At 42.6% G+C, this 12405-nt stretch overlaps 1 protein-coding gene across 1 annotated transcript in view; it reads left to right on the plus strand.

Moving 5' to 3' along the window:
* LOC107549180 (semaphorin-5A-like) overlaps nucleotides 1-12405 on the plus strand; it is a 163031-nt gene that overhangs the window by 45680 nt on the left and 104946 nt on the right. The window contains exon 2 of the mRNA XM_016230171.1: nucleotides 4090-4317. Coding sequence (XP_016085657.1) covers nucleotides 4161-4317 — 157 coding nt within the window. The 5' untranslated portion in view covers nucleotides 4090-4160. The remainder of the gene's footprint in view (nucleotides 1-4089; nucleotides 4318-12405) is intronic.

Raw genomic sequence — 12405 nt, forward strand, 5'->3', positions numbered from 1 at the left:
TACTCCATAATGATGTTCTATTTGAGGGCATTTGTAGTGTAGGTAGGTATAGGGCCCAAACATAACCTCAAGCTCAGGGGCCCCCGCCCCCCTAAGTCCTGCCCTGAGTGTATGTATTTTGAAACCATAACATAGTGATGTCGTGAACAAATCATTGTTCTAAATCAGATCTTATCTGTTATAAAAATCCACTGAAACATGAACATAAACCAAAACCCAAAACCAACCATGATATTATCAATGATATCTGTTGATCCATTTCTCAAAAATTATTAATTTACGAATGCACTCACTGACTCGATCTGGTTTGCTACAGTTAACAATGGAGGTGAAGATTTTCATCTGTTATAATATCAAAGCTATTATATGGCATTCAGAAAAATTGGAATACAGTGAGTCATATGGACCACTTTTACATTACTTTTATTGTGCTTCTGTATCCTTTGTGAAGTTTAAAAGCTCCAGTCCTTAAACCAGTACACTGTTTAAAAATATATCTTCTGTGCTCCGGAAACAATGATGTGAGGGTGAGTAAATGTGGATAGAGTTTTCATTATTTGGGCGAACTGTCTCTTTTATTCCTCCCCTGCATTCGGTTCAAGAAATATTAATTTCGTTTTATTGCTGAAGATATTCATGTGATTCAGCTCTAAATGTGAGGGACTGTAATATGCAGAGGATCCAGTGTTTTCGTAGGAATAATTAGATCATATTGACCACGGTGCTCTCCCATTACTTCTCTTGTGTTAGAGGAAGACTGATTGTGCAGGAAGCCACTCAAACCGCAGTGCGTATGTGTGAGAGAGAACATAACCAGTAGTACTGCTGAAATGTTTCATCACTGTCAACATACATTGTTATTTCCTGCGTGCAGACACTGGACCACAGCAGGAATATGTCATGTTGTCATGTGCTGCTATGATTAAAGGAAATCCAGCGCTTGTGTCCTGTCTGTTTATGACACCCTTGCTAACAACCAGCCATTATGTTGTCCCGGTGGTAATTGGTTAAGTTTGTAGGTACCATTTTTCCACATTTTATTTCAAGTAAAGTGGAGAAAGAGCAGGAATTTATGGATATGGAATCAGACAATGTTGCGAGCCGTATTTGAACTCGCTGTTTCCATATGAGCACCACAACTCAGTGTGCCAGGACATGTATTTTATCTGTATCTGATTTGAGACTTTCAAGCAAATGAGCTCACTTAACCTGTTAGCATTCCACTGTGTGTTTTATTCAAATTTTACAGGAATGATAAGGGGTTAAAAAACCTCTAATGGATGTTTGCGCTTTTCACAATCAACCGCTGAGCTAGTCATCCACGCTAATGTGATTCTTATCTTTTCTTTGCTCTTTTTGTGTCTGCCTGTATGAGGGGGTGGGACAGTATTTAAACACTACATTGAGCTACAATACAAAATGTTATGCAATGCAAAATTATTTTTTGCATCAGCAACGTTAAAAAGAAATGACGAGTTTAATGTTGTGCAAGTGTTTAGACTGTAAAAAATTACCATTCACTCAAAGAAAGAAATGTGTCTAAATCCAATTCTTTATTTATGGTATTTTGCCATTCAATATGTTGTTTATGTGTGTGTGTGTGCTTGATAATTCTGTAATTGAATATCAAATCATAATGGGAATTGATCGTAAGAGAAAATCTGAAAAACAGTAGAAAGCAATGGCTCCACTCTGTCCAGCATTTACTGACAGGAAACTGTGTGGGATTTCAACAAGACAAGGGGATGTAAAACCCCGTTTCCACGCGCTACAGACATGAGTCTCCAGACCCATCAACAGGCCATTCAGATCTGCAGTGTGTCAGTTACTGAGTCCCTGTGGTCCCTGCTGATGAGAGCAACTTTGGCATAATCGAGTTCTGTACTGCCCTTCTCGCAGACTGACTGTACTGTTGTAGTATAGAGAGGTTATCCCAAGGAAAGGAGGGATGATGGAGTGATTTTTGATTGACAGGCATTGCAGCACAAAGTCCATCCAACAGACCTGCAGTCAGGATCTACAGAGCAAGGGCTTCCACTTTATTATGAGTGAGAGTACCTGTGACAAAATAATAATAATAATTGATTATATTTTATTTTATTATTTTATTTCATTTTATTTTATTTTAAATTCGGTTGTATTGTTTACTTTTATTTTAATTATTTTATTTTGCAGGAATATGTCATACATATTGTCATATGAGCAATTCATCAGTAATTATGGTGATTTAAAGGGATCTGTCATTATTTACAAAACTATTCATTTCAAAACTGTATTTTTCCCAGTGAAACACAATTTTAAAAAAAAACTTCTCTTAGATCTCTTTCATACAATGACAGTTCATAGTGAACACAAGCTGTCAAGCTTTGAAAGGAGAAAAAAAGCTAATCTAGCTTTCACAAATAAAAAAAATAGTAGTAGTAATAATAATAATAAATAAATAAATAAAATAAACATTTAAAAATGCAACTTTAACTTATTGTATTTCAGCTAGTTGCCAAGGCAACATTTTTGACTATTTTAATGTAGTTTAAATTGATGTACCAAAATAACCAAAACTGAAATAAAAAATGAATAAAACTTTTTAAAAACTAATACAGTTGACAAAAACATAGAACAAAATTATTAAAACTTTAACTAAAATTTAAATAAAAAGTGGAAAATATTTTTAAAAAATCTAAATAATAATAAAAATTATAATAGTAAAATAGCACTGGTTTAAGTACATAATTCACTTTAAATTACATATTTTTTTATATTTAACTAGTTGTGTGCAAGTATTATTAAAAGAAAGAACGACAGAAAGAGAGAGAGAGAGAGAAAGAAAGAATGAACAAACTATATATAGAATGTGCTCTATTGGTGAATATCAAACCACTGCCAGAGCTGTTGCTCTTTAGCCCATTAGTCTGAAAGCAATCTATAACACTGTAAGTTTCTCAGGAGTGCAAAACTAGATGGAGTTTTTTCTGGCTGTATGTGAGCAGTGTGAGATGCCCCTGTGGAGTGTGTACTCTCTGCGGTATGTTTTCTGATAGTGTACGGCTCTTCAGAGGAGCTGGAGTGCAGCTCCCTGTGCTGATACGTGGAAGTGGGGTCAGAGGTCAAAGATGAGAGTGCAGGAGGTTGGGGAGATGAATGTGATGACCTCAACAGCTGCTTTTTCTTTATCTGGCTGCACTCTCTGTCTGATTCTCTTTTACTCTGTCATGCTATTCTCAGTATATATCTCTCTCTCTTCACCATTCCTTTCATCACTTTAAATAATAAAAACATATACATTGCCAGTCAAAATTTGAAATAATTAAGATTCTTTAATGTTTTTGAAAGAAGTCTCTTGTTCTCCAAGGCTGCATTTATTTAATCAAAAATGCAGTAAAAGCATTGTGAAAAAGGCATATTGGGAAATATTATTACATTATTAAAAATTGAATATTATTATTCGGTAAGGACACGATTGATCAAAAGTGACAGTAAATACATTTATAATGTAATAATTTTTATTTCAAAATAAATTATGTTGTTTTGAACTTTCAATTCAAAGAATCCTGAAAAAGATTTGACAGCAAATAAAAAAAAAATAAAAAAGTAAATAAATAGATAAACAAGCAAACAAATAAATAAGAAAACGCATTAATTACAATATATATATATATATATATATATATATATTTGGAAATATTTTGTATTTAATGGGTCCCTGGAATACATGATTCTGATTGGTCAATTCTCGTATTTTGCAGAATTTCTTTTGCATAATGACCATTAAACTGTGTAATTGTGATGTGATGGTTTTATGTCACTTTCTTCTCACATAATAAAATATTTTTAACTCATTAATATTTATGTTCTATTATTAAAATTGTATGAATCTCCATGTATTTATTTCCTGTGTAATAAGTGGGATGATATACAGTACGATCAGCCAGTAATTATCATCAGGTCCTGCCTTTAAGTAATGATCTGTTATATAATTATTTTTTTTTATGATTTATTAATGAAGGTTATGAAAGTTATTATAAAATATAACCAACGAAATCAATCAAACCTTATCACGCTCATTCAATCATTCTCTCATTTTCTCTACAGATTTCCGAGGCAGATGCCCAGCGCCCTATGCTCCTGCCCCAGCAGTACTGAGCAGAGTCCCGTGGACACCCATGGCTCCCCCCGTGGAGCGAACGCCCCTGGCCCGCTGCCTCGTCCTGCTGCACAGCCTGCTGCTGCTGTTGCCCAGAGGAGTGCCCTGCCGGGGGGCCACACGGGCCCCGGAGTCCCCCTGCCATAGAGCTGAACACCCACTCATCTCTCAAACAGGTCAGCATTTCTATCCCACACACCACAGCATGACAGCACATTACAGGAGAGCTCTGGACTTCATTTGGCATGTTAAATAATGGTGCTTGATGAGATAAGCACCACTGTTACTACCCACTTGTTAATTTATAACGTATCCAATACTGTTTTCGGGTCCAAGCAATTGCTCCATTTCAAGTGTAGTAGAATACTCTCAACAGCTGTTTATGAGCACTGTTCATTCATAGCACACCTTTAAGCTAAGCCTTTAAAAACTCACAGTGTACAGAATAGTCTCACGGCGTCCCAGACACAAATATTTTAATGATTCAGAAAATATGAATCTGCCAAACAAGGTTAGGTTCCCTTTCGTGGAACTTCGAACTGCGTCCTCTAGGGGTCGCTATGGGGAACGCCTCGTCGTGACCCGTGTCTGAAGCCTACATTGAAAAAACACCAACTTGTTTGGCCAGGCGACAGCCATGACGTCACTACCGTCGCAACTAGTACAAAATAGGCGCCGGTAGCGCACATCATCACTTCTTCGTCTGAAGCTTGTGTCCGCAGCATGGCACAAAAAGCTAGAGGACGCAGTGTCTCGTTCCCCTCAGGGAACCATGGTTACATAAGTAACCCGAGACGTTCCCTTTCGTGGAACTTCGAACTGCGTCCTCTAGGGGTCGCTATGGGGAACGCCTCGTCGTGACCCGTGTCTGAAGCCTACATTGAAAAAACACCAACTTGTTTGGCCAGGCGACAGCCATGACGTCACTACCGTCGCAACTAGTACAAAATAGGCGCCGGTAGCGCACATCATCACTTCTTCGTCTGAAGCTTGTGTCCGCAGCATGGCACAAAAAGCTAGAGGACGCAGTGTCTCGTTCCCCTCAGGGAACCATGGTTACATAAGTAACCCGAGACGTTCCCTTTCGTGGAACTTCGAACTGCGTCCTCTAGGGGTCGCTATGGGGAACGCCTCGTCGTGACCCGTGTCTGAAGCCTACATTGAAAAAACACCAACTTGTTTGGCCAGGCGACAGCCATGACGTCACTACCGTCGCAACTAGTACAAAATAGGCGCCGGTAGCGCACATCATCACTTCTTCGTCTGAAGCTTGTGTCCGCAGCATGGCACAAAAAGCTAGAGGACGCAGTGTCTCGTTCCCCTCAGGGAACCATGGTTACATAAGTAACCCGAGACGTTCCCTTTCGTGGAACTTCGAACTGCGTCCTCTAGGGGTCGCTATGGGGAACGCCTCGTCGTGACCCGTGTCTGAAGCCTACATTGAAAAAACACCAACTTGTTTGGCCAGGCGACAGCCATGACGTCACTACCGTCGCAACTAGTACAAAATAGGCGCCGGTAGCGCACATCATCACTTCTTCGTCTGAAGCTTGTGTCCGCAGCATGGCACAAAAAGCTAGAGGACGCAGTGTCTCGTTCCCCTCAGGGAACCATGGTTACATAAGTAACCCGAGACGTTCCCTTTCGTGGAACTTCGAACTGCGTCCTCTAGGGGTCGCTATGGGGAACGCCTCGTCGTGACCCGTGTCTGAAGCCTACATTGAAAAAACACCAACTTGTTTGGCCAGGCGACAGCCATGACGTCACTACCGTCGCAACTAGTACAAAATAGGCGCCGGTAGCGCACATCATCACTTCTTCGTCTGAAGCTTGTGTCCGCAGCATGGCACAAAAAGCTAGAGGACGCAGTGTCTCGTTCCCCTCAGGGAACCATGGTTACATAAGTAACCCGAGACGTTCCCTTTCGTGGAACTTCGAACTGCGTCCTCTAGGGGTCGCTATGGGGAACGCCTCGTCGTGACCCGTGTCTGAAGCCTACATTGAAAAAACACCAACTTGTTTGGCCAGGCGACAGCCATGACGTCACTACCGTCGCAACTAGTACAAAATAGGCGCCGGTAGCGCACATCATCACTTCTTCGTCTGAAGCTTGTGTCCGCAGCATGGCACAAAAAGCTAGAGGACGCAGTGTCTCGTTCCCCTCAGGGAACCATGGTTACATAAGTAACCCGAGACGTTCCCTTTCGTGGAACTTCGAACTGCGTCCTCTAGGGGTCGCTATGGGGAACGCCTCGTCGTGACCCGTGTCTGAAGCCTACATTGAAAAAACACCAACTTGTTTGGCCAGGCGACAGCCATGACGTCACTACCGTCGCAACTAGTACAAAATAGGCGCCGGTAGCGCACATCATCACTTCTTCGTCTGAAGCTTGTGTCCGCAGCATGGCACAAAAAGCTAGAGGACGCAGTGTCTCGTTCCCCTCAGGGAACCATGGTTACATAAGTAACCCGAGACGTTCCCTTTCGTGGAACTTCGAACTGCGTCCTCTAGGGGTCGCTATGGGGAACGCCTCGTCGTGACCCGTGTCTGAAGCCTACATTGAAAAAACACCAACTTGTTTGGCCAGGCGACAGCCATGACGTCACTACCGTCGCAACTAGTACAAAATAGGCGCCGGTAGCGCACATCATCACTTCTTCGTCTGAAGCTTGTGTCCGCAGCATGGCACAAAAAGCTAGAGGACGCAGTGTCTCGTTCCCCTCAGGGAACCATGGTTACATAAGTAACCCGAGACGTTCCCTTTCGTGGAACTTCGAACTGCGTCCTCTAGGGGTCGCTATGGGGAACGCCTCGTCGTGACCCGTGTCTGAAGCCTACATTGAAAAAACACCAACTTGTTTGGCCAGGCGACAGCCATGACGTCACTACCGTCGCAACTAGTACAAAATAGGCGCCGGTAGCGCACATCATCACTTCTTCGTCTGAAGCTTGTGTCCGCAGCATGGCACAAAAAGCTAGAGGACGCAGTGTCTCGTTCCCCTCAGGGAACCATGGTTACATAAGTAACCCGAGACGTTCCCTTTCGTGGAACTTCGAACTGCGTCCTCTAGGGGTCGCTATGGGGAACGCCTCGTCGTGACCCGTGTCTGAAGCCTACATTGAAAAAACACCAACTTGTTTGGCCAGGCGACAGCCATGACGTCACTACCGTCGCAACTAGTACAAAATAGGCGCCGGTAGCGCACATCATCACTTCTTCGTCTGAAGCTTGTGTCCGCAGCATGGCACAAAAAGCTAGAGGACGCAGTGTCTCGTTCCCCTCAGGGAACCATGGTTACATAAGTAACCCGAGACGTTCCCTTTCGTGGAACTTCGAACTGCGTCCTCTAGGGGTCGCTATGGGGAACGCCTCGTCGTGACCCGTGTCTGAAGCCTACATTGAAAAAACACCAACTTGTTTGGCCAGGCGACAGCCATGACGTCACTACCGTCGCAACTAGTACAAAATAGGCGCCGGTAGCGCACATCATCACTTCTTCGTCTGAAGCTTGTGTCCGCAGCATGGCACAAAAAGCTAGAGGACGCAGTGTCTCGTTCCCCTCAGGGAACCATGGTTACATAAGTAACCCGAGACGTTCCCTTTCGTGGAACTTCGAACTGCGTCCTCTAGGGGTCGCTATGGGGAACGCCTCGTCGTGACCCGTGTCTGAAGCCTACATTGAAAAAACACCAACTTGTTTGGCCAGGCGACAGCCATGACGTCACTACCGTCGCAACTAGTACAAAATAGGCGCCGGTAGCGCACATCATCACTTCTTCGTCTGAAGCTTGTGTCCGCAGCATGGCACAAAAAGCTAGAGGACGCAGTGTCTCGTTCCCCTCAGGGAACCATGGTTACATAAGTAACCCGAGACGTTCCCTTTCGTGGAACTTCGAACTGCGTCCTCTAGGGGTCGCTATGGGGAACGCCTCGTCGTGACCCGTGTCTGAAGCCTACATTGAAAAAACACCAACTTGTTTGGCCAGGCGACAGCCATGACGTCACTACCGTCGCAACTAGTACAAAATAGGCGCCGGTAGCGCACATCATCACTTCTTCGTCTGAAGCTTGTGTCCGCAGCATGGCACAAAAAGCTAGAGGACGCAGTGTCTCGTTCCCCTCAGGGAACCATGGTTACATAAGTAACCCGAGACGTTCCCTTTCGTGGAACTTCGAACTGCGTCCTCTAGGGGTCGCTATGGGGAACGCCTCGTCGTGACCCGTGTCTGAAGCCTACATTGAAAAAACACCAACTTGTTTGGCCAGGCGACAGCCATGACGTCACTACCGTCGCAACTAGTACAAAATAGGCGCCGGTAGCGCACATCATCACTTCTTCGTCTGAAGCTTGTGTCCGCAGCATGGCACAAAAAGCTAGAGGACGCAGTGTCTCGTTCCCCTCAGGGAACCATGGTTACATAAGTAACCCGAGACGTTCCCTTTCGTGGAACTTCGAACTGCGTCCTCTAGGGGTCGCTATGGGGAACGCCTCGTCGTGACCCGTGTCTGAAGCCTACATTGAAAAAACACCAACTTGTTTGGCCAGGCGACAGCCATGACGTCACTACCGTCGCAACTAGTACAAAATAGGCGCCGGTAGCGCACATCATCACTTCTTCGTCTGAAGCTTGTGTCCGCAGCATGGCACAAAAAGCTAGAGGACGCAGTGTCTCGTTCCCCTCAGGGAACCATGGTTACATAAGTAACCCGAGACGTTCCCTTTCGTGGAACTTCGAACTGCGTCCTCTAGGGGTCGCTATGGGGAACGCCTCGTCGTGACCCGTGTCTGAAGCCTACATTGAAAAAACACCAACTTGTTTGGCCAGGCGACAGCCATGACGTCACTACCGTCGCAACTAGTACAAAATAGGCGCCGGTAGCGCACATCATCACTTCTTCGTCTGAAGCTTGTGTCCGCAGCATGGCACAAAAAGCTAGAGGACGCAGTGTCTCGTTCCCCTCAGGGAACCATGGTTACATAAGTAACCCGAGACGTTCCCTTTCGTGGAACTTCGAACTGCGTCCTCTAGGGGTCGCTATGGGGAACGCCTCGTCGTGACCCGTGTCTGAAGCCTACATTGAAAAAACACCAACTTGTTTGGCCAGGCGACAGCCATGACGTCACTACCGTCGCAACTAGTACAAAATAGGCGCCGGTAGCGCACATCATCACTTCTTCGTCTGAAGCTTGTGTCCGCAGCATGGCACAAAAAGCTAGAGGACGCAGTGTCTCGTTCCCCTCAGGGAACCATGGTTACATAAGTAACCCGAGACGTTCCCTTTCGTGGAACTTCGAACTGCGTCCTCTAGGGGTCGCTATGGGGAACGCCTCGTCGTGACCCGTGTCTGAAGCCTACATTGAAAAAACACCAACTTGTTTGGCCAGGCGACAGCCATGACGTCACTACCGTCGCAACTAGTACAAAATAGGCGCCGGTAGCGCACATCATCACTTCTTCGTCTGAAGCTTGTGTCCGCAGCATGGCACAAAAAGCTAGAGGACGCAGTGTCTCGTTCCCCTCAGGGAACCATGGTTACATAAGTAACCCGAGACGATTTTTCAGTAATACTACAGCACACAGTGAGTGTATATTAGCACCTTATGTTATTTGCTTTTGGGTTTTGATAAATCTGATAAATCTTGATAAGTCTGATCTGGACCCGGAAATTTTACGGAATTTTTTTTCATATGATGCTGGATAAGATTTTGTTCTTTATTATATTTTTGGTTTTATCTCCCTGGTAGAAGAAATTTACTGTATATCTCAATGTGATAATTCCTGGTAAAATACAGGATAAATAAAATAAAAATAAATACGGTTAACACCGTATTAACCATTTTGCTGATGCTTAGTCATCTTAAAAACATGTCAAGCAATATGCATATAAAATAAAAGGAAAAATATAAATTACTATATATATATTTTATATATATTATATACAGTGTTGGGCAAGTTACTCTGAAAATGTAATCCAATTACTGATTACTGATTACTCCTTTTAAAAGTAATCCCAGCATACACGCTCCCGATAAATATTTGTTATTAAAGCATCAACATTCACAGAACACTGTTATTTTTAACTAAAGCAAGCGGCTGCTGCGTGCATGGTTTGAGTCCCGTGAATCATTTTATTCTCCCGAATCCCGCACACATACGAGTGTCTACCCGCCCGCAGCAGCACTTGCACATCTTGTCCCGCGCCGCACTCTGTTGCGTCAGGTCTCGCGGTAGCAGGTCTCTAATCCACTGGCAATTGACTCGACAGTGCGTGTGCTACATCCTTTTTAGATCTGTAGATTATAAAACACTGCATTCTGTCAGCAATGTAACGCGGCAGTAACGTATAAAGACTTCGGCTTGTAACTATACTCTAATTACTATTTTGAAAATTATAACGCATTAAATTACTCTGTTACTAAAAAAGTAATCAAATTACAGTAACACGTTACTAAGTAATGCGTTACTGCCCAACACTGATTATATAAAATTAACTTTATTGCATGTCTAGAATCTTTTTTTAAATGTTTTATTTATACATTTTAAAATACGTTACAAAAAGATACAAAAACAAGGGAAAACAACAACAAAAACACACTTAAATATGTAGCAGTAAACAAATACACAAATAAAATTAAAAAATCCAGTGCAATCCTTCATACAGTAAAAGCAGTTAAAAAATGGCCAGGTGGGAGAACCCCAAATAAACCAGTAATTGGACAAGGTGGAATATCAACAGAGGTAATGGCTGACAATTAGACACAAATTTGACTCCAAAAAGAAGACAGGGCAGGGCAAGACCAGAACATATGGATTAGAGTATCTGAACCAGAATGACACCTGTCACAATCAGGGTCAATAGAAGGGTTAATGCGAGCCAGCCTGCTCTTAAACCAGTGGGCTCTATGTACCACCTTGCACTGTTAGAGCCTGTGACGTGTGCAGAGAGAGGAGTTAACCCTGTTCAAGATTGCTTTCCATGTCTCCTCGTTAATGTCAGTACCAATGTCTTGGGACCAGAAGATGCATAGGCTATTAGAAAAACATTGTTATTTATATAAAATTTTATATTATATAAAAAAAAACAATTATATTAAATCATTTAGAAATTGACCATTTAGCACAGGAATCCACGCCCAGTATGGTGTCCAAATCCAAAGGGAGAGGTGCATTTGGAAAGTTAACCATTTTCTTACGCACAAAATCTTGAGTTTGTAAATATCTGAAAAAATTTCCTTTGGGGATATAATGTAAAGGTCACCAATAGAAACCAATCCAAGGTCTCTCCACAAGGCATAAGCACTGTCCAAGTTGGAAGGGTAAAACAGAGGATTGGAGTGGACTGGGGATAATAAAGTGATCATTTAATCCTGAATGTACGCTTTGGATAAAAGTGTCTTCTAAATGCATAAATAATTTAATTTAAAATTATATAAATCAGAGATTTGCATCACAGTAGGCGCGTTTCCATTACCCTTCAAATTGTGCAAATTGATATTGCGAATTGAAAATACGCCTAATGGAAACACGTCAATTTCGCAAAAACGGCCATATATCGCAAAAAAGTTTTTACGCTCGCATGAGGTGTTTTTTCAGGCAATGCGAAAAAGGATTAATTCACAAAACTGCAATGGAAACGGCTTTTTCGCATTTACAGGTCACATGGCGTATGTAAAAAGTAATATGGTCATTCTTCAACGTACTATAACCTCCAAGAAACACTTCATAAGTGGCCGCGCTCCAGTATAAGGGGCTTTCCCTACTATTAATACTTAGACAATTTACATTGCACACGTCTGCGGTGCAGTGTGGCTCTGATACGGTCACTGAAGCTGATTACGGCCACTAAATGCTTGTGTTTATATTTTTATACAGTCTATGGTTTATTCCAGCCGCGCCACGCACGTTTCTGAAGCGGCTCTCTGTGCTGCTTCTGTAAAGATACACGCATAAGCCTCCTTTGAATAAATATAGCCAAAATCCGTCAAAATCCCACCAAAATCCGTTGCCATGACTTATCGCGAGAGGCGAAAGGTTACGTTTTAGCCGCATAATATAGGTTAATGGCAACGCCGTCATTTCGCAATACTTTTTTATCGACATTCAGAAAATATCGCCAAAGTTTTGCAGTTTTGCGCAATGGAAACGTGCCTAGTGAAGCCACTGTATATATGTAATTAAAAATCAATTAAAATCTAAATTAATTTTTTAATTTTCTTATTAAATTATATATATATATATATATATATATATATATTTCCTT

The sequence above is a fragment of the Sinocyclocheilus grahami genome, unplaced genomic scaffold (assembly GCF_001515645.1).
Source record: "Sinocyclocheilus grahami isolate Dianchi unplaced genomic scaffold, SAMN03320097.WGS_v1.1 scaffold365.1, whole genome shotgun sequence".
In the NCBI taxonomy this organism is placed as follows: domain Eukaryota; kingdom Metazoa; phylum Chordata; class Actinopteri; order Cypriniformes; family Cyprinidae; genus Sinocyclocheilus; species Sinocyclocheilus grahami.